The 21,547-nt window shown below is 41.8% G+C and overlaps 3 protein-coding genes across 3 annotated transcripts; 1 reads left to right on the top strand and 2 right to left on the bottom strand.

Annotated features, from left to right (window-relative positions):
- Positions 1 to 2: 2 nt before the first annotated feature.
- Positions 3 to 2,049, bottom strand: LOC310815575 (dynein light chain Tctex-type 3-like). The gene is made up of 5 exons (XM_083685410.1): positions 1,911 to 2,049; positions 1,511 to 1,552; positions 1,085 to 1,208; positions 806 to 883; positions 3 to 620 (listed from the first exon to the last, which is right to left on the bottom strand). The coding sequence occupies exons 1-5, from the start codon at positions 1,935 to 1,937 to the stop codon at positions 544 to 546; spliced, it is 348 nt and encodes a 115-aa protein (XP_083541536.1). The 5' UTR covers positions 1,938 to 2,049; the 3' UTR covers positions 3 to 543.
- A 2,751-nt stretch (positions 2,050 to 4,800) lies between these two features.
- Positions 4,801 to 15,280, bottom strand: rpgrb (retinitis pigmentosa GTPase regulator b). The gene is made up of 14 exons (XM_083685113.1): positions 15,190 to 15,280; positions 13,980 to 14,105; positions 13,675 to 13,767; positions 12,363 to 12,425; positions 12,009 to 12,167; positions 11,313 to 11,462; positions 10,942 to 11,100; positions 10,562 to 10,717; positions 9,983 to 10,107; positions 9,639 to 9,830; positions 9,342 to 9,534; positions 8,731 to 8,840; positions 8,494 to 8,553; positions 4,801 to 7,837 (listed from the first exon to the last, which is right to left on the bottom strand). Exons 1-14 carry the CDS (start codon positions 15,218 to 15,220, stop codon positions 5,432 to 5,434), a joined length of 4,023 nt encoding a protein of 1,340 aa, XP_083541239.1. The 5' UTR covers positions 15,221 to 15,280; the 3' UTR covers positions 4,801 to 5,431.
- Positions 15,281 to 16,033: 753 nt separating this feature from the next.
- Positions 16,034 to 19,591, top strand: mrps23 (mitochondrial ribosomal protein S23). The gene is made up of 5 exons (XM_083685357.1): positions 16,034 to 16,170; positions 16,945 to 17,124; positions 17,258 to 17,335; positions 17,686 to 17,809; positions 18,697 to 19,591. Exons 1-5 carry the CDS (start codon positions 16,127 to 16,129, stop codon positions 18,820 to 18,822), a joined length of 552 nt encoding a protein of 183 aa, XP_083541483.1. The 5' UTR covers positions 16,034 to 16,126; the 3' UTR covers positions 18,823 to 19,591.
- Positions 19,592 to 21,547: the final 1,956 nt, after the last annotated feature.

Raw genomic sequence — 21,547 nt, 5'->3', positions numbered from 1 at the left:
TAAAAGATCAAACATCCCATATTTAATGTCATTCAGTTATGGCGCCAAAATCAACGACATTGGGCACAAACATTCTCCCAGCTTTAAACCGATGCCACTTCTTCACATACAAACACACCCAATTGCCAGTTGTGGTTATTTATCATATCAAGTGTTTCCATAGATACACTTCTTTATCTGATTAAACTGTGATTCAAAATAGTATATATAATCACATGCCATTGCCTCACCCTGTATCAAATAATTAAGCCAGACATAATAATAATAATAATAATAATAATAATAATAATAATAATAATTGCAGCATAAGTCATCAGCCAAGCATAGTCTTAACACAGAGATGTCAATGGATGAAAATCAATACATTCTCTAAAACTTTTCAGCCAGTTCAGAGCAAGGCTGCTTTTTCCAATCACCATCTCTAAGCTCCTCAGATTGTCTTACAGTCAGCCTAAAGAGGCCTTGGAGGCCCCCTGCTGGAAGCAGGCAGCATTGCCCTCTCTCCATCTCAGGCTAAGAAGTATCCATTATCCTGGTCTTTGTCTAGGAGACTAAAGCCACGGCAAACAGGCTGACCACACAGTACATGGTGCGGTTCTCCCATTTCACTGTGCAGCACCCTGTGTGACACAAACCATGCCACCATGTCATATGTATGAACATCCGTGAAGCATACATCACCTTGACATAAACAATGTCATCAGAGGGTCTCCAAGACTGATTATGACAAGCAACATAGGGCTCTCCTTTCTAAGCGATGGTATGGGAGATACACTGTTGCTGAGCACACAGTGTTAAATCTTACCGTCAGCGGTGGTGTCCCAGTAGCAGGAGTTGGCTGTGTGGAGACCTGCACCACTCTTCTGCATCACAGCACAGGTGACTGTGCAGAGAGAAACAGAAAGTGGTCAGACTACTGTAAAAACATTAACTAAATGACAACCTGACAGCCTGACAAACAACAAACTTGTTAACAGTGAATTGATGTGGCAAGACAGAAAACTATACAGGGTACGGTGTTCTGTATCGACAATAACATTTGAAAGTATACAATGTGTGTTTATTGACAACAATACCGCCATACCAATGTACTTGAATAGTTTCCCCTGTTTGACTAGCTGGGTGAGGGAGAGTTCCACAATACTGGCTGTCCACTTGTTCACTAGGTTCTGGTTGTAGTCAACTCCTCCTATGATACTCTCAATGCACTGGAAGATGAAGACACACACACACACACACACACACACACACACACACACACACACACACACACACACACACACACACACACACACACACACACACACACACACACACACACACACACACACACGGCGGAGCATGAGTCCAATTGAAAACAGTGCTGTGCTGTATTCAGAGTCATGTGTAAACTTGTGTTGTGCATCACCCGCTTAGCTAAATGCCCCCAGGGAACAAATCACAAGTATTCTACATTAGCTACAAAACAAGCCACTTCACAAATATTAGTATTATCAGACAATATGTTTACCTCTTTCACTGAATCACTCGCTTTATCAGGATTAAAGGACCCCTAAAAACAAACGAAATGGAAAAGTACAGCATGGGTGATTTATTGGTTCAGTTCAGTGAAGGCGTCACACCCCACCAATCATCATCAGCAGACAAAACTCTGGCTGGAAAGTAGCTTTAACTGACACACTTTACAATGTCAACATTAGGCTATGAAGCAGAGCTTAGTTTAGTTTAACCAGAGGGAAATGCGGTCTTTGGTTTAACTATACATTTACATAGCTTTCTCTCCGTCTGGAGGAAGCTTTAACTCGCTTTCTTTTGCCTAGCTACACAACCTTGTGTGGCTAGCTAGCTTGTTGATTCAGTACTCAAGAAGAGCCTCATGAATGTTTTCTCAAATATTATTAACTCTCTACCTCGTCACCAGGATGATATTCCTCCATTCTTTCCTTCTTTAAAGTGGTAAAAAATCAGTGTCTTCCCACTGAGAATCGGTTTGATAGTCTTGTAGTATTGTCTTGTAGTACAAATTTCCTAGTTTCCTGTTAGCTGTCACACAAGTAATCAAAGAGTGAAAGAAAGGCGGGTAACAGCGCAACCATGATTGACATTCTATGAATACTGCCACCTAGTGTGGAGAAGAATCGTTGCTGTCTTTTTGTTCGAGGACAGTCAGAGGGTACAGTACAGATTTGATAAAAATAAAAATAAATAGAATAAAAACGTGAGCTTCCCTGCCATCTCTGTCGCACAACCATCACTAAGGCTTTACACAATGTTGCTTTAAAGGGGCAATCTGGGATTGGTAAATTCCTCACGTCCTCTCCCCCCCCGTCCTCCTCAAAACGTCACAAACGAGGAGAGGAATCAAGGAGAGGAAACGAAGATCAAAGGAATCGTGGTCGTAAGAATTCAGATGTTCTTGTTTTCTCCCGCGTCATGTCGTCAGTGACCCTTCCACCGAGATGTAGGTAGGCCTACATTGGGATGCATTGGTGTTTATAAGCCTAGTATATTTATAAGCCTAGTATAACTGAATACCGGTAGGCCGTTATGTTTGCAATACATCCTTCTAACTTTCGGTTAGATTACTTGCTACATTTCGACCTCATGACAATAATAGGCCGAGAGCAATTTGCCCACAGATGGTGAATAAGTGGGAATGACATTTATCACTCAACAGAATACAAAATGTTACTTTTTTGTTTTAAAAATGTTTATTTCTCGCACATTTGTTATTATTGTAATAACTCCTAAAATATATTTCGTTGTCAGAATTATTTATATGTTGTGTAGGCTTTTGTAGCCTACTCTTTTGATTAATTTCCAGTGTGGGAGTCTGTTGTTGTTGTTTGAATCCAAGATTGCCCCTTTAAAAGCATCACATTAAATCCAAATGAGATGATGATTTTCAAACCACAATCCAATTAAACCAGTTTATGATGATGAATTACAAAATCCATATACCAACACAAGTCATATTTCCCTGAAAGACACACATAAAGATTGTATTTAAAGTGCAAGTGTGCTTTAAGGATATTCTAGTCTGCAATAAATAATTAATAATACATTCACACAGTTTAAAACACACATTGAAACTATCAATTACACTGTATAAAAAGTTCTAACAAAGATCAAATTCCTCAAACAGTACCAAAACCAAACACACACGCTGTGGTTAGACATTTTTGTGCAAGAGAAATAGTAAATACATGTATACACATTGATAATACATGTTTCACAAGAGAGAACCGAATCTCAATAAATAGGTCACTTGGTGAAAATATAGTGGTTGAAGTGTAGTGGCTGTTTGTAATGGTGCACCCTCTTCAACACAAGGCACAAGGGAGTTAGTTGGTTGGTGAAATTAGTCCAGTCATTCACAGGCCCCAAGTGAGTGGTTCAGTCAGTCACAGTAAAATGCAAGTTGCAGAGTGGGCACCCCTGGTGCCAGGGCCTGGGGCCCTCGGCTGGGTGCCGATAGTGTTTGTCTCTGGGTCTCTGCTCTCCGGAACTCCAGAGGGACCCTCGGCAGGTGGTTCTCGCCCGTGATTGCCCTCTTCTGAGCCTTCTGCCCTCTCCTCTGGCTGCTTGGCTTTGCTAGAGGACAATCGTTTGAACAGGGAAAGCTAAGGAGAGCAGGGGGAAGGAGAGAAGACAGTAGGGTCGTACCCAATCAATCGTCTGTATTGTATTGTATTAACTCTAGGTTCATTGATAAAGTGTCAGCCTAGACCTTGAGTAATTATGTACACTGTAAGAACATCAATAACCTTTCTGTTAGGCCCCAGCTGGCTCTTTGGTTTGTCCTCTGTGGTTCCATTATGCGGCTGTGAGCCTGTGGAATCAGTCTTCTCCTCTGTCTGAGCGGCTGGTACACCTGAATCTTCAGCAACTGGCAATAAAAGACAAATACTTAACAATCTGCCCCATTCCATAGAGACTGTAAAACATAGTATAAATGAAAAATGTAAAATTCACCTTTCTGTGCTCCATCTGGCAGAGTATTTTCATTCACCTCTTCTGGTTTCTAGAAAGAACAAATTCAGTTCAAGAGAAAGGTAAAATGGACACTTTTAGTGGATGGAAGCAATAGTATTTAACTGAAAGCATTGCAAGGTGCTTGCTGTACCCCAAGAGGTTTTCCTGTTGAATGCTCTTGACCCCGGAACAACTGTCCATCTGTTTCCTCCGGCTTCTCATCCTCCTCTTCTTCCTCCTCTTCTTCTTCTTCCTCCTCCTCCTCATCATCATCATCCTCCTCCTCCTCCTCTTCAGCTCTTAAATCCTGCCAAAGGATGGTAGTGCGGTTAGAGTAATGGGTGAGAATGCTCAATATGCCATTTAAAATCAAATAATAGAGAATTACAGAAACATAAATTCAGATAGAGATTGGTCGCAGGGGGAGAATACATCTAGACTGCTTAGGGTCCACACACACACACACACACACACACACACACACACACACACACACACACACACACACACACACACACACACACACACACACACACACACACACACAACAAACTGAGGGTGGGTGGGTGAAATATCACTAATGGGGTCTGAGATAGAAAAATGTATCCCACCTGCTACTGGAACAGACCAATGATAAGTGCACAAGTAAGTACCACCGGCAAATGCAACAAATAACAAATGCAACTTAAAACATTTTATGAAGACAACTGTCCTATAAAATAATCTCCCTGGAGAGATTATATATTTTATAAAAATGTTTTATTACAAAACAATGTAAAAAAAGAACACCCAAAATATTCATAATATCAATAGAAACATGGTTAGAAAAGAGTAGGCCTATAATTCAGAATGTCTTTGCTGGTGAATTCAGCATTGAATTAGTCATGTGAAGCTACTACTGCACTGTAGCAGGTACTGGCATATTGTCTTTGCAGAAGACCTAACATTTCAAAAGGTTTTTTCACAGGCATTAGCATTTAAGCACCAATTTAGCTGCCAAGTAAAACAAATACAGTACAGCTAGCGTACTGAAACATTGAAACACAGTTCTGCTTTAGTTTACTGGTAAAGCAATAAGAAGGCAAGTGAAATACTGAGTGAATCAAACTCAATGTATTCAAACGGACAGTTGTCGTTTCTGTGGCCCAAAATGAAAGAAAAGAAAATATTGATACCATAGCATTGTGGGTTTCAAGATGACCATTTATGGCACACCACAATATCCAGACTAATGCTAATCCTCACATGAAAACAGTCAATGGAAGACAACAATGACTGTTGATCAAAAAAAACAGTGATCATGCAAAAATATTAAAAGACAGCGAGATAGAAAAAGCAAACTAAAACAAAAATAATACTGAATAACAGAAAGAAAAAAAGCAAAACAAAAAGTCAGTAATGAGAATGTTATGTAGAAAAGTGCACAGGTGGCATAGGTTTTGGTTTGGAACAGAGATCATTTCAGGTTAAGGTACTGGGGTAAAACATCATCCCAGAACTCCTGAGGGTCCTGGGATTTGTTTGCCTGCTGACCTTTCCCAGTGGTTCCCTGTTTGGTCTTCGCAGCAGTCTTGGTAGCTTTAGCATCAGAGTTTTTACTACTGGGTGCTGCCTCTTTTTTGCTCTCTTTGTCCTTTTTGGTTTGAACAGATTTTTTGGCCTTCTTGTTATCAATTTTCTCCTCTTCTTCTTCTTCTTCTTCCTCCTCCTCCTTGTTGTCATCCTCTACCTCTTTTCCACTTTCCTCTCCCTCTTCATTTTCCTCTTCATCTTTCTCCTCTCCCTCTTCCTCCTCTGCCTCTCCTTCCTCTTTTTCACTCTCCTCTCCTTCCTCCTCACCTTCCTCCTCTGGCTCCTCTTCCCCCTTTTCACTCTCACTTTCTTCCTCTTCTTCCTCCTCTTTTCCCTCTTCCTCTTCTTCCCCTGCCTCTTCTTCCTCATCTTCACTCTCTTCTTCTTCCGCCTCCTCTTTTCCTTCACTTTCATCCTCTTCTTCCTCCTCACTTTCTTCCTCCGCCTCCTCTTTATCTGCTTCCTCATCACTGTCTGCCTCTTCCTCACTCTTCTCCTCCTCATCTCCCTCCTGTGTACTGCTCTCATTCTCCACTTCTTCCTCCTCCCCCTCAGTTCCACTATCCACCTCACTCTCATCTTCTTCCATAGATTCTACACTCTTATCCTCCTCTTTCTCACTTTCTGCCTCCTCACTTTCTCCATCCTCTTCATCATCATCTTCCTCCTCCTCCTCATCTTCATCCTCAGATTCCTGTTTCTTGCTCTCTGTCTCACTTTCCGATGCTTCTCTGCTATCCTCCTCCTCCACCTCGCTCGCCTGGCTTTGTCCCTCTTCTTCTTCTTCCTCCTCCTCCTCCTCCTCTTCTACACTCTCTGGATCCTCTCCCACTGTCCCACTCATCCCGTCATCCTCCTCCTCTTCCTCCAGCCCACTCTCCTCTTTTTCCTCAACCTCTGCTTCACTCTCCTCCCCTTGCTCTATTTCTACCTGGCTTTTCTCCTCTCCCCTCTCGCTCTCCTCTCTTTCAGAAGTCCCTGTATCCTCCTCCTCCTCCTCTGCCTGTGCTGTGCTCTCTTCCTGACTGTCTTCCTCCTCTGTAACCTTATCAATATTGTTGGTCATCTCCTCTCTTTCATCTGGATCCTCATCACTCGTTCCAACCCCTCCCTGGCTCTCTTCCCCCTCACTCCCACTCTCCTGCTTGAGTAATGTCTGATCGTCGCTGCTCTCTGTCTCTTCATCACTTTCCTCCCGTCCCCTCCCTCTCCTTCTCTCACCCTGTTTCTCTACGGCTTCGGAGAAGGAGCTGCTCTCCTCCGGCCCCTGATCGAGGGTGCCTGATGCGGGTATAATGTTGATGCTAACGGCAGTCCTCTTGCTTGGTTTGGAAGCATCTGAATCAGATGACTCACCCCAGGAAGACTGGGCAACCGCCCTGTTTTTGGTTACCATTTCTGCCTTTATCTGACTTGTAGGGCTGGACATGGCCGAGTCATCATCCGAGGGCGAACCTAACTGGCTAGACGCCACCACCTCTCTAACCATATGCAGTGGACCCATTAGTCCCACAACAGGCATGAGGGAGGTTACTTCAGTCAGTAGGCTGCGCTGCGGAGTCTCTTTGGGTGTTTCTTCCTCAGTTGGTTCCCTCACAATTGTAGATTTCGCCTCTTTTTCATTTTTTTCATTCTTTGTTTTCTTGGGAACTCTAGATACAACGACCGGTTCTTTGGATTTCACTGTCTTTTTTGCCCTTGCATTGCCCTCAGAGAGCAATTGAGCCGACTTGCCGTTGCATGCTATGTTCTTTGGTAGAGCAGCAACTTTATCTGTACTCCCAAGAGCATCCTCCTCAGTTATCTTGAGGCTTTTTGAACCTTTGGCAGTGTTCTTCATTTGCACTGCTTTAAGGTCCGCTATCGGTTTGCCCCTCGCCTCCTTCCCTTTACTCTCAACATCTATCAGTTGGCTCTTCACTTCGCTCTGCCTTGCTTGCATAGAGGGACGGGGTTTCGGCTTGGCCTTGCTAATGTCCCCTAGACTCGGAGGCTTTAGTTTGACTGTGCCAGCCTTCGGTTCAGCAGGCTTTATCTCCTGCATGATGAGGTTCTCTTTTCCACTGCCTCTGCTTTGGGGAGCCTTGTGCTGGGGTCTCTTGTGGTGCGGGCTCTCTGCCAGCCGAGACCTGGCACTGGTGCCCTTCAGCATCTCCGTGGGCAAAGCTCGCCGAGGGGTGTGGTCTGCCCTCCTAGGGGAATGGGAGGGGGTGTAATCCCCGGCTGAAGGCTCTGGCCCCCTTCCCTTCTCCCCATCCTTAACATGCCCTCTCACAAGCTTACCCTTCCTCTATCCCGGCGCCAGTAAGCAGAGGATGGAAAAGAAGGGGAAATGTTAGAGAAAAAAAAGTGAAAATGCAGGGAAGGCAGAGTACAGAACTCAATGCTGGAGGAAGCAAACAAGAGAGATGGCTATTATTGGTACAGGAAAGAGCCATGCAAAAAGACAGAAGGACAGAATGAAAATGGATGCTCTGAGTTATAAACCTGACTATATACAATAAAAAGAAACACATTAGCATGTGCCCGCTTCCGAATTATTAATTATTTGAAGTTTAAGGTTTTAAAAAAAGAATCTCTATCTAACCTACAAAGAAGGTACGGTGTGGCTTTGTTACTTAAGCATTGTAGTTTATTGTATCTTAACCCTACTAGTATTGTAGCTTAACCCTACTAGTATTGTATCTTAACCTTACTAGTATTGTAGCTTAACCCTACCAGTATTGTAGCTTAACCCTACTAGTATTGTATCTTAACCCTACTAGTATTGTAGCTTAACTCTACTAGTATTGTAGCTTAACCCTACTCGTGTTGCTCTGACGAAGGTCTCAACTGACAGCTTACACAAAACAAAGGGCCTACTTGATATGTATATGTGCAGACGCTGCTCTTACATCCCTACTGCAAAAGAGAATAGTGTTATGTGGAGCACTGTAAGTGGCTTACCTTCTGGACAGGGGACAACGTCAGTGTCTTTTCACTGGGATCCATTTTCATCACGTGAGTCTAACAAAAGGTATTTGTGTCAACTACATGTACGTCCCGCATACAACTTATCTATTATGGCACTCTATGACGTCACTGAATTACATTCCAGCACACATCCGGATAGAATGCGTGGGTCCTTGCAGATAACCAAACTAGTGCTTAGTGTGAGGCGGCTGGGTCACACGGTATACTCACCATATTCAGAAAGTCAGTGGTGTCTCCTAAGTCTTTGACACTCTCGTTGTCCGTTATGTTCTCCACAATGCTGTCTCTCTCATCACTGGCCTTCTCTACTGTCCTCTTTTCTGACATGTAAACATAGCACAATAGACTGTTGAATCCTTGACATTGACATTACATTCATGGCATTTAGCAGACGACTTTATCCAAAGCGACTTACAACAAATACATTTGACTAAGTAAGTGAATCATCTATCCATCAGTCATCATAAGAAAAAATAATCTATGCTAGAACCAGGAGCTATTGGCAAGTATACAGTACATTTTGAATAGGTATAGGTTATGTCAATATTGTGTATTGTATAATGTTAAATTGTCTTGAGGTTTGCTTGAGTTTTTCATATCATAATATTTTGTATGTACAGATGTACATTATGGGTAATAGTTCATTTTGTGAGTGTGACAAAGCCTTAAAATATGCGTGGAGATCTATTCCTCAAGGAACTCAAAAGGAGATCCTATACAGATATGACTAGACCTATCCTTTACATCCTTAAAACCCTTCCATAAGACCAGGAGCGAAGGAGAGAGTAATGATGGCGAGGAGGTGGTTGGTATGTAGGTACCCTTCTTGTTTGGGCCCGTGCTCCTGTGTTGGTGAATGCCGTTGGTGTTCTGCACCTTTCTGTGGGCCAGCTCTGCGGGGGGCAGCCTGGGGGGGATGGTCTGGCTGGACAAGGGTAGAGAGGCGGTGAGGTAGCCCGAAGCCAGGGGGGGCAGGGTGCGGAACATAAGGCCAAACTGCTCTGGAGAACGCTCCTAGAAACAGAATACACAAACAAGGGTTTAGCCCCGGATGTTTATATACTGTTGCTCTGAGCACATGCTTTCCCCTTTTTGGATACTCCCAGGCTAGCACCTACCCTCTCTCTCCTCCTGACCCGGGCAGACAGGCTCCTGTTGAGGTTTTCAGATGTGGTGGTGTTCCCTAGCAGATCTGTGTAGGACTTCTCCAGGTAGTCCTTGGTGACATCCTCCTCCTCCAGAGTCACCTCTTCGCAGCTCTTGTCTCTGGGCTTGGCCAGAACCAGCATGTGACAGCCCCCGCATGTCACCTGGAACACACATGCATGTAGGCGCATGCACACGCACACGCACACGGACAGAGAGAGAGAGAGAGGAAATAAAATTTCTTCCACCGGAAGTCACTGTCACAAAATCATTCCTGCTCCACTGTCACAAAACCTTTCCTGTATAAGACACATACCGCTTGGACGTAGTACTTGAGGAAACGTGGACATATGGTTGGCTTGAACTGATTGGTGAAATTCTCTTCTCCAAGGCCCAGCTTTCCGTGTCTACCATCTCCGAAGGTATAGAGAAGGCCACTGTCTGAAGCCATGACAAATCATATCAATCAACTTGACAGACACAGCTGTCATCATTACAAGGGGTAAGTCATTATGACAGTATTGCAGCAGTATATTAACAACCAGTCCTTTCCGACAAAGAAAGAAAACTGAAATTCAAAACACAAATATCCTCCATTCTCTCTTATGCCTTGATAAATTCCTGAATATATATAATTGATCTATGGATTTCAAATCAAAGTCAGTCTCTATTAATTTGAAAACCAGTTACCAAAACAGTTGGCACTGCACATACACACATTAACCATGGCTGCAATGTATTTGGAACAACCACCAACGTGCTCTGTTCAGACCAGGGTCAGAATAGTATTTAAAATAAGGCTCTCCAGGCAGGCTAAAGCAAAGCCTCACAGAATTTGTGATAGTTTTCGACCCAGGTCAGGTCCAGTTATGTCCACTTGGCCTGTGTGTTTTACCTGTGATTACTGCGGTGTGGTTCTCCCCACACATCACATGGTGTACCCGTCCCTTCCTGAAGTACTCCACTGCTCTGGGCAGACGGGCCTCGAAGATGAAGGTCCCGTGACCCAGCTGACCAAACTGGCCCAGGCCAAACGTATACATGTTCTCCTCTAGAGGGAGAGAAGACAAATGTTTCAGCTACTCTGGGAATATGTATTATGCACTGGGGTTAGATACGATAGAGAACGCTGCTGGATATCAAAAACAATGTTCAGCAAAAAAAACAACAACACTTGGAATGGTCAATCGCACCAGCATTTCTTCCTTTGGAATAAAGATTCTAAAACATTTCATGTTGTTTCTAATATGTGTGCAGACTGACTGTGCTGCATACCTGTCAGAGCTACAGTGTGCCCGCCTCCACATGCCACCTGAGTCACCTGCTCCGTGATGCCCTTCACCCGCTGGGGGACGCGGTGCCCAGCCAGCTGATTGGTGGTCAGGCCTAGTTTCCCGCTGTCGCACTCCCCAAATGTATACAGGCCCCCATCAACTGGGACCAGGGAGGACACAAAATGGCAGATTTACTTATTTCACAAGTGCCAGGTAGGTCCATGCACTTGCTATTTTTTTTATGTCAAAATGTCAAGTCAACCACACCATTTTCTGAATAATATCAATAACAATATGTGCTTGCTTTAGCTTCTAGGAATTGGAAAACATTTTTTTAATTTGGTAACTGAGTGAAGTGTGTAATTTTCTTACCAGTTACAAAGGCTGAGTGGTAATATCCACAGGAGACCCAGGCCACTGGCCGTCCTACTGTCACCTCCTGAGGGGTCAGGGTGTTGCTCTCCCTCCCCAGCCCAATCTGACCCTCTGTGTTATCGCCCCACATGAACAGCTTGCCACTCTCTGAAATGGGGGGGGGGTTCATAATATGTCATGGCAATACTAGACAGCCAAAAACAGGCATGATAGGCAGGAGGCATGTACCAGGAGGTTCCATTGTAAGCATGAAATTAAAAAAGTATAATGAGAGAGATAATGAGAGAGACTCCTAGAAAATTGTCAATAGGCCAAGGATCTCTGAGCATGACAGGCTGTGTAGTTGGCGCAAGGTTTAATGATCAAATAAAGTGTTGCTTATTAATCTTTGATAAGGCTATAAAAAGCTAGACAACTGTTTATGTATATGACACTACAGTAGTCTACAGTTAGTCTGACAAATCAGACAGAGGAGCCTGAGGAGGACGTAGGCCTACCTCTCCATGCCTAGGATCATACGTTTAGGAATGTAGATTGGTTTTTGAAAGTTTGTTAACCTAAAACTAAATGAGGTACAAAAAAATATGCATATGCAAAAATATGCAAATATGCAATATCACACACCGGCGCATCGGGAGTTTTTAGGAGTTTGAGAGATCACAAGGTCATGTGTTTGCAGCTGGACAATCTGACCTGTGAGTGCAGCAGAGGTGTTTGAGCCGGCAGCAAGTATTTTGATTGGTCCGTGTGAACTGAAGAAGTCCACCAGTTGGAAGGCTGTCCTCTCCTCGCAGTCACCCAGACCTAACTGGCCCTCGTTGTTCCCACCAGCGGCGTATACATTTCCCCGAGCTACGGACAGACACACACAGACACACACACAACACACACACGCAATTGCTATCAAAACTTTTAATGCAGCATGAATTTCTTATCTATTTCCTCCCTGAGCTTAGAGGTCAACTACAAATCCTTGCTGGACACAAAATGTAATAATAATAATAATAATAATAATAATAAGAAGAAGAATATAATAATAACACCTACATGTATAAACTATGGTGTGATTTCGTCCACAGGCAGCAAGCCTCACCTTCTCAGACTTCAAAGCTTGGGGAAAGACAAATAATTGAGACATGTTATTTTACAAATAATACATGCCATTTACACAAACCTTATTCAGACATAGGCTGGGTGTCAACTAATCTCTCTTGTCAGGCTCTTAACCATAATATTTCTATAATAGACACCATGAGACATAATCCAATGGGAGTTTTGAATACGTGCATTTTCAGACTGTTTAGTAAAACTCTGCTTGAATCAGTTCTCAAAAAACATTGTTATAGAGAAGATACAATAAATAATCATGCTGTAGAGTATTCAAAACTGATTTGTTAGGTATTGTTTTTGCCCAAATTGGAGCAGTAATTGGGGCTGATGTGTGAACTACTATGACATTGTTTCAGTTTCATACATAAATGTGGTAGACATACACTACTTCTGTGTGTGGTACTTTGTGATACTTGACTGGTTCTCAAGGAGAGCAGTTTAAAATAGGAAATGACATTAGCAGCAGAATGTGAAATCACTAGCCTAGATTTCACACTGCATAATGAATGTAAAGAGAGATCTGAGCTACAGAGTTGTATGTTATATGAAATGCAGTGATTACTCCTCTCACTTTATGACTATAAAGACATACATAAAATCACAATTCTATCCTAAAGAAAAAAAGCAATCGATGGAAAGCTGTATATCAATATTCATATAAGTGTTAAAATATTCTATCCAATGGTAGGTGAAATGTTCTCTCTCATATCTTTGCAGTCTGCCTGCTCGGAAGATTACGAAAGATTATGGACCCCTCCAGATTGGGATTACAGGGATGGCAAATCTGGGTCTTTGTTTTCAAATGCTTCTTGTTGCTACCTTCTAGAAGCCTGTACCCCCTTACAGCAACTGAAAGCAGGGTATACCATAATCTAGTTGGTCACAGAAACACAGCCAATTAAATAATTTTATCAGATAAGAATAAAACAATATTGTCTGTATGCCTGGTTTTTATCTAGTCTAATGATGTTATATGATGTATCCTGGTTGCTCCATCTTGTCTAGTATTATTGAGGGCATCTGACTTTTATTGATGGTCTACATCTTGAGTAAATTTCTGTCTTGGTCCTGTATGTCAGTTGTCTGTATGTTGATTGTCCATGTATGATACAGTACTGTAGTCCTAAAATAGTTGCTCTAAATCAAGGATAAATAAAGTTGCACCATATCTTAACATATTTGCCAGCAATACATGAGAGTAGAGCTTTAGAACCAAACAAAGCAAAGTGATATTTTCATGTATACAAACCTTTCACACAAGTGGGCTTGTTCACTGTGGTCTTTGATCCCAAACCAAGTTGACCCCAGTTATTACTGCCAAACATAAATAGCTTTCCATTTTCTGTGGAGACAAAAACACCACTTGAGACATAGATGCTGGATGCTGTTCTTGAACATAATTTAATTTGCAAAAATGTGCTGAGTGTAGCATTTCTGTTGGGTGTACATTCAGATGTAGCTAGGATAGAAAATTATATTAACAATGACATTAACATAAACCATCACTCTTGTGGAAAGGAAAGATAATATCGTCATTAAAACTGAAAAACCTACCTGTTAGCAATGCTGTGTGCTCATCCCCACAGGCTATGTTCAGGGGTATGTCGTTTTTCAGCCAAAACTTACTGGGGACATTATCAGCAAATTTGCTTTTCCCAAACGTGAAGACCGCTCCTGATTCTGAGAAATAGATGCACCTCATCAATTAAGAAAGCTAAATCAAGGTACTTTCTCGGTGCTATCTCGGATTCTGCTGGTGATCCTACAACATTTTGGAAAACAATTAACGTCCTGAAGCATGGAAATTCCTCTTCATCCCTACCTAAAGATGTTTTGTCAGACTCTGGCCTCATTACAGAGAAAATTTAGAAGTAATGTGTTTAACCAGCATTTCATCTCAGCAGGCTTTTTATTTGAGAGAAATTGTGGTTTTGCTGACCCTGATCAGACGGTTTTTCATTACCTACTCATTCAAAGGTTATCCGAAATAGATGGTAGATGTAGATGGTTTGAAAATGACTTGACGGACAGAACACAGTGTGTCTTAACTGATGGTGTTAAATCAGGTTTTCTGGACATAAGAAAGGGTGTTCCACAAGGATAAATTCTTGGTCCGGTTCTTTTTACTATTTACATCAACAATAAGCCCTACTGCATAAACTCCCAGCTTACCTAACCTCATTATTACAATTCAAGAACATAAATGACCTAACCCATTTTCAGAGTTGATTAACTCTTGAGGTTCCACCGAATTGGGTAAATCTGCTTTTAGTTATGGTGGCAATTTAGGGTGTTAATTGAGGATCTCATTGGTGAAAGATGTGATTGTTTCTTCTAACATATAATGTATTGATTTATGTATTGAACTGTGTTGTATTTGTTATGTGTTGTTTTGTTATTGTGTAAATATTGTGGACAGGGTGCACCTACAAAAGAGGCCTTGGTCTAAGTGTGTTTCCCCTGTATAAATAAGGTTAAATACAAATAAAAATAAATATGTGGAGAGAAGCATCCAGTAACCAAGCTAGCTGGGTGAATGCAAGTGGGTCGATAGAAGCTACTTTTCTGGCTAGTAATAGCAGCTTGCTAGCTCGTAGCCCAATACCAATATACCTATATCATATTAGTCCCCTAGCCTAGGTTAGCTAGATAGCAACAGATTAGCTCATTGGTAACTAGCTAGCTCACTTTATTTGCTCATGTTCACTCAGTTAACTTATTTACTCATGTTCACTCAGACGGGTTGATAATGCAATTATCTTACCAGGTATCTCGTCCTCTGCCTCCCCTGCCATCGCTGTGTTTACGTGTATAATAATCGGCTTAGTAGTACTACAGTATCTGCCACTTATGTGGGTGTGTTGTTTTCGTCTGAGACGACCCGGAAGTAAACAACATTTCTCCAGTGGCAACCGGTTGTAAGCCACCCTATCAAGATCTGCGTTCTCTGTGCTCTAATAAACTCCATATAGCAACATGAAGACTTCCGGTTTCGCTTTTCGCCGTTTTTGCGCCTTCAAAATAAAAGCGAGAGTTATAAAACATGAACGCAAAGTGATGAAATCACAACATTTACCACTACCCAACAGAAACTATATACAATTTTGAAAAAGTAATTTTGAACTTTATAATTTACATTGTACAGAAATATTTCGGAGATTTCAATTCATCTCTGCTACCACTGTACTTCTGGAATGCATATCAGGTGAGTTTGAATCTAAAGCGATGTCATAGCAAATATTTCTGGCTATTTACTCCGGCCATATACCTCCAAGTGCCCAATCTGCACAAAAATAGTTCTTATTCTGGGGCAATAACATTTCATCAGGGTAATTAGGATATAAGAACAATTACAAACCCTTCTGGGGCAATAAAAAAAAAAACACATATTATATGGTTATGATTTTTATATTTTTTTTTAAAGATGATTAGCATATTATGGTTCCTGGATCCCTATTTACCATGTTTAAATGCAAAATAAATGTTAAACTTGGGTGCTCTTATTTAGAAGAAATCCTCATTTACATATATTTACATTGACCGGTAGTAGGTGGGCGGAGTTCCAGTATTGGAGCTCAGAGAACACAGATCCCACCCAACACACGGGATCTCATGCTGGATGGATGAGAGTTATAGACTTGCTTTTGAGTTTTCCGAATAGTTGGCAGGATTATATATAACAGTTCAATATAAAGTCCACAATGGCTGGAAGTCGGCTTGAAAAGTTCGGAACGGTGTTTACGCGGTAGGACCTGTTTTTTGTTGTCAAAGGAGGCAGCTTGCTAGCTAAGTGTAGGCTAGTTCCAAGGTTATAGCTAGCTACCTACTGGATGTTTTCTTACGACCTAGTGACTATCCACTTGTCGTTTCAGCTTGTGGCTAGTTGGCTACTATGCAGAGGTGGAAATAGCCGTATTGCAATCAATGTTTGAATTCAACATTACATCAAAGGGACAGTTAGCTAGGGACAGTTAGCTAGCTCTATTGCAGCTTTCACATAACGTTTACTGTCAGAGTTGACCAATCAGGCTTGTGTATGTGCAAAAGCCATAGGCTGTGTAGTGTTTGGTGCAAAATGCAGCTGAAGTTTCCCCCTTCGACGTAAATGTCAACATCCATGTTGTTAAAATGGGACAACAATGGTTTCTTAACGACTTTAGACCAGGGCTAATCAATAGAGGCAAATGCTGCCCACGACCCGTTTCACATGGCCCCACAACGTCTGAGTAAAAGTCATATTTTTCAATCAAATGTATTAGCAGTTGAATAAAGAGAAAATTCATGTAACTCTGGCATCACATGAACTCAAAACAGTTCAGCTACCCTGCTCAAGGCTGCTATTCCTTTGAGTACCTGATCAAAAATATTACGTGAACCAGAGACTGAGAATTGTTGTTCGTAACCTCATGCAGGGCAACTCCAAAAACCTGTCACATTTTTGCATCAACTTGCCATTTTTTTTTCTTGATTTGGCATCTATATTGTTGTTGTGTATTGTTCATTTCCATGTCATTTACAGAGTCAGAGATCTCATGCGGGCTGGTGTCATCAAACAGTCGGACAAACCCATTTGGTATGATGTGTATAAAGCCTTTCCACCCAAGAGGGATCCACTGTATGTTAAACCAGTAGCCAAGGTATATGGGAAGAAAGAGATTACTGTGCCAGAGATCTTCTACAGAGAGGATGAAATAAGAGCGTAAGTTAACTGAACTCTTACATACATAGCTAATAACATAGGAGCACTGCGAATCCAATCAAAATTGATGGCGTCCAAAAGCAGTTCGTTTTTAAAATCTCATGCTGTTGATAAATGTGGTTCTTTCTTTCAGGAAGTTTTATGAGGTGTATGGAGTAGGGCCCAGAGCCTTAGACCTTTCCAAAGTCAACTTTGTTTCTACATGCCAAAGGTACACTCAAATCCTCACATTATTACACTTTCTACTGCATGTGAAAAGCACACAAAAACCCAAATTTGTGACCTCTCATTTCAATGAACCATAGGATCGCATCGATTTCAATTAAATGATGTAAATCACAGGCAATGAAATATGTGTATATGTTTGCAAAATAATGCACAGTAATATAACAGTACAGTTTTGAACTGTATGTATTCTGTTATTATTGGACTGGATTCCCTGCATCAGTGTGGCTATTGATGCATGTCTGCCATTGGTAAGCAATAATGACGATGCATTGCTGCTTTTAAGTGGTGGCACAAATGAGAAAATAAATGTTTTCTTCTGTTTCCGCCTTCCAGGTTCGTGCAGAAGTATACCGAGTTAGAGAGCCAGGGAAACCTGGAGGCAGGGTCTCTGTTTGAGGAGACTGCAAAAGCCCTCCTTGCTGAGGGTATTACATTGAGGAGGAAGGGTGGTCCTGCGGTGAGTGCTGTTCGGATGACACGTACCCCTTCACACTACTAACCTGAACTGACTGAGCTGTACTGTGCTGGCCTGGTTATGCATCCACCATAGTTGCTGGAACAGTGCTAGAAAGGACAACGCGAAAGGAAAATATCCAAGCCAGCAGAGTATGGTTCAGGTTGGCCTTGTAGTGTGTAAAGCACCATGACCCACAGGATGCTACTCCATGTATAAGCTTGGAATGGCTGCCCAATTTTTTTTTGATTTTTGATTTTATTTTTTTTGTACTGTAGTCTGACGTCAGAGTCTGGGGTCCGATTCTTTACCATTCTTCAGAAATGTACACTCCCCTGCATGGATCTATAGGGAATGGACTAGTGTAAGAAATATGGTGGGAACTATCCACAGGCATGCTGGCACCAATCCAATGCTATTAACTACATGAGAGGAAACGCACCAGTGCACACTGGTGGGTGAAGGGATGAGAATCAGAATGAATAGTTAACACCTCCCACTTAGTCATTGTCAATGTGACAATTGTGGTTCGGTCCAGTCGTAAAACAACTTGAAAATTCGATTAATTCGATGAAAATAAATCATTTTTGAGAGCAGTAGGCCAAATGTCCAATTAGTGCATTGAATTTCACTCCATCTCCAATTGAATATGATTTAAATGGTATTGACCCCAAATCGGAAATCTGAAAACCTTTGCTGAGTGGTCTGACTGGGGTCACTTAGTAAATCCCAAATCAATCCCAAATCAAGTCCCTTTGTGGACATCTGAGGACCATCTTGCCACCTCCACGTGTAAGTGTATAGGGATTAGGGGTCGATTTTGGATTGGGCTCATGAGGCCTCACCACAGTTTGTCTCAATGGCAGATGTTTTCTCCTGTTGGCCTGCAGGTGGCATCACACAGCAGGGATCCAGTGCTGGGGATGAAGCTGACCGACATGCTGGCGGAGCAGCAGACAGAAACACCAGGCGAGACACAGGTGCTAGAGGAGCACACACAGACCACTCAACAGTAGGCCTCAGCCAAGATGACTCCAAGACAACATGGCTTCAACCAAACTCTTCCACAGATGCAACTGAACTGTGCACTTGTACTGAATATGAGAAGGGAGACTTTGTCATGATCCTAAAGAGACATCATTTTTTTTCACAGTGGACAATGTTTTGAATATGACAGAATGTTGCTTTCCTTGGCCATATTCTGCTTCCATCCATCCTAGAATGATACGACCCTGTTCAAGCTCCGTCAGTTCTGTGTAGTTTGTCTGCATGGACCTAATCAACTGTGTTAGACCCGGGCAAAATAAGTATTTGAAATTCTTTAAAATATTTGAAAAACTTGCCAGACAAAGACCTTTTTTAACAATCTTAAAGGACTCTATAAACGTTTCAGTGAATCTCACACCGTCTCCTCATCTCTGTATCATGAAGAAATGCACACTGCGGCGAGATAGTAGCCCTAAAATATTATTTGTGGCTTAAATCGCAGTGAATCCAACTGGATTGATTGGACACTTTCTGTCAGGAGCCCGGCTTGAAAAAAGCAGCAAATGTCTGTACTGAGTGCATACTGTACATAACCCATTGAACTCAAATGAATTTACATGCGAGTTTGTGGATTTATAGACTGAAGTTATCTACTGAAGTAGTCAGTATGTGGTCTCCCCTGTTGTAATGATGTGACTCCACTGTGATGTTTGGTACTGTCAATGATCAGTGAAATAAAATACAATATGTTATGGTGGCCACTGGCCTCCTACGTTGTAACAGGAAAGTTGCGTATTATTATCTACCTTGCATTTTGGCTTGAATTCAAACTGTATGGTCATAAAATTGCATAAACTGCTTTAGTGACAACAATAACAGAATCAGTGATTTGCATTGTGAATTACTACTGTATGTCACCAACATAACATGAATCCAAAAGTTCTGATACATTTCCTGTAAGGTGCATGATCATGAATTGAGCTAACACCCCTCATTTTGACAGGCCTCAAAAATATTTTCAGAACAGCATCCTGCATTTTTCAACAGAAATGTTGAATTATTTACAAATCTCAAAGCATGCCTTTTAGAGAAGTGATTCAGTACACTTAGTTAACTGAAAAGATGTTTTCAAAAATAACGAATCATTCGTGAACTGCACATCAGTACTGGATATCAAACAGTCAGAAAAAAGTGATACGAAGATCCCCACCGACCTTCGTAGACTGAACTACCTTTCCCATGAATCTTTGAGAAAGTGACATGCTGGCTGGCTGGAATCTAAAGAGGGCCTTCCCAGAGCATTGTCTTTGATGTGAAGAGCTGGTTGAGGTTGTATTATTTGCTCCCAGAAAAATACCAGTCGCTTTTCCCACAACCACTTTACCCCCCTCTTTCCTCCAACAAAAGAAACACTAGAGCGAGTTGAAAGAGATAGCCTTGGCAGTGTTTCTCATTATCAGCCGTCTTTCTGTTTATCGAGAAAGAAAACTGTCCATCTCGCAGCCTATTCTGCGCCAGCCAGCGTGAAGAGGAGAAATTATATGGCCACCTTAATGGAATGGGTGATTGTCTACAGACCGTCAAAGAGAAAGCAATCCTGCAGCTGATGATTAGAGTGGGTCAGTCCACAGGCCTAATGAACACAGAGGAGGAGGTGAGCATCAGGATGGGAATGAGAAGAATACACCACGTCTGCTATCTGTGTGCACAGCTTCAGAGGGGAGAAATGGACATCACAATGGGGTGTATTGTCATAAACCTGCAGTTTGATGTGTGAAGTTGATTATGGTGATGCAGTTGTGAATTTGCACTGTTAAACTGTTATATTTGTATGCTATTTGTATCTGAGAGTGAGCATTCATGTATTATCTGACGTGACAGTTTAAGAACATTATTCTTAAGAACATTATTATGATCTCTGTTAGTATATGTAATCTGTGTGATCAATCTGCCCAAGGCTGAATGCAATACCATATCCCACAATACAATGTACACTAGAGGCTAGCGTACTTACCATTACCCTACTAAAACCAGGACGTTATGGATGAGGGCAATACTACTTCAGGTCTCGGGAAGGCGACGTCACTGCACGATGCTAACTTTGCCATCTGCTACAGTGTAGACAGATACAAGCTTTACTCTCTCTTATTTTTCTTTACCAGGGAAACACAGAGGAAACTGAGGATCCTAGAGCACCACTCTATTGCTTCTTGGCAGCAGCCCCGTGATTTCTCAATATTTCCTTTCAGGCAGGTAATTAACTTCTTCAGGCTGACTCCTGGCAAGGATATCTCGATACAAATGATTCCAATTGAGCATGGGGCTGGAATTTAATTGATCCAAATTCCATTCTCCTTGTCACTGGAGTGAAGCGTGAATAAAAGTTTAGTTTACCGTTGCTGGCAAAGAATTCTAAAGCAGCAGTTTTTAACTGTTGTGGAGGAGAGCATGTGCCAAAAACAGCACACAAAGGTGCATTTCGAATGTGTTCCTTTCTGCAATCAGTAAGGTTTTCTTCTGCTTGTTCTTCTGCTGCTCAATGACAAAGTGCAACTGCTAATAATAACCACAACATCTAATATCTAATATCTAATCATTCAAGACACATTTAACAATAAATGCATAGCCTCAAACTATGTATTGTTGAAATCATGAAATATAATTGGGTTTGAATACGTTCTCATATTTATGAGTGTTTAATAATTAATGAATGCAGTGATTAACACGATAAATGCATTTACGAAGCATTTTTCA

The sequence above is a fragment of the Argentina silus genome (genome assembly GCF_951799395.1).
Source record: "Argentina silus genome assembly, chromosome: 14".
NCBI classification, from domain to species: Eukaryota; Metazoa; Chordata; class Actinopteri; order Argentiniformes; family Argentinidae; genus Argentina; species Argentina silus.
Note: the sequence above shows the minus strand (reverse complement) of the source record. Positions and strands in the feature narration are given on the sequence as shown.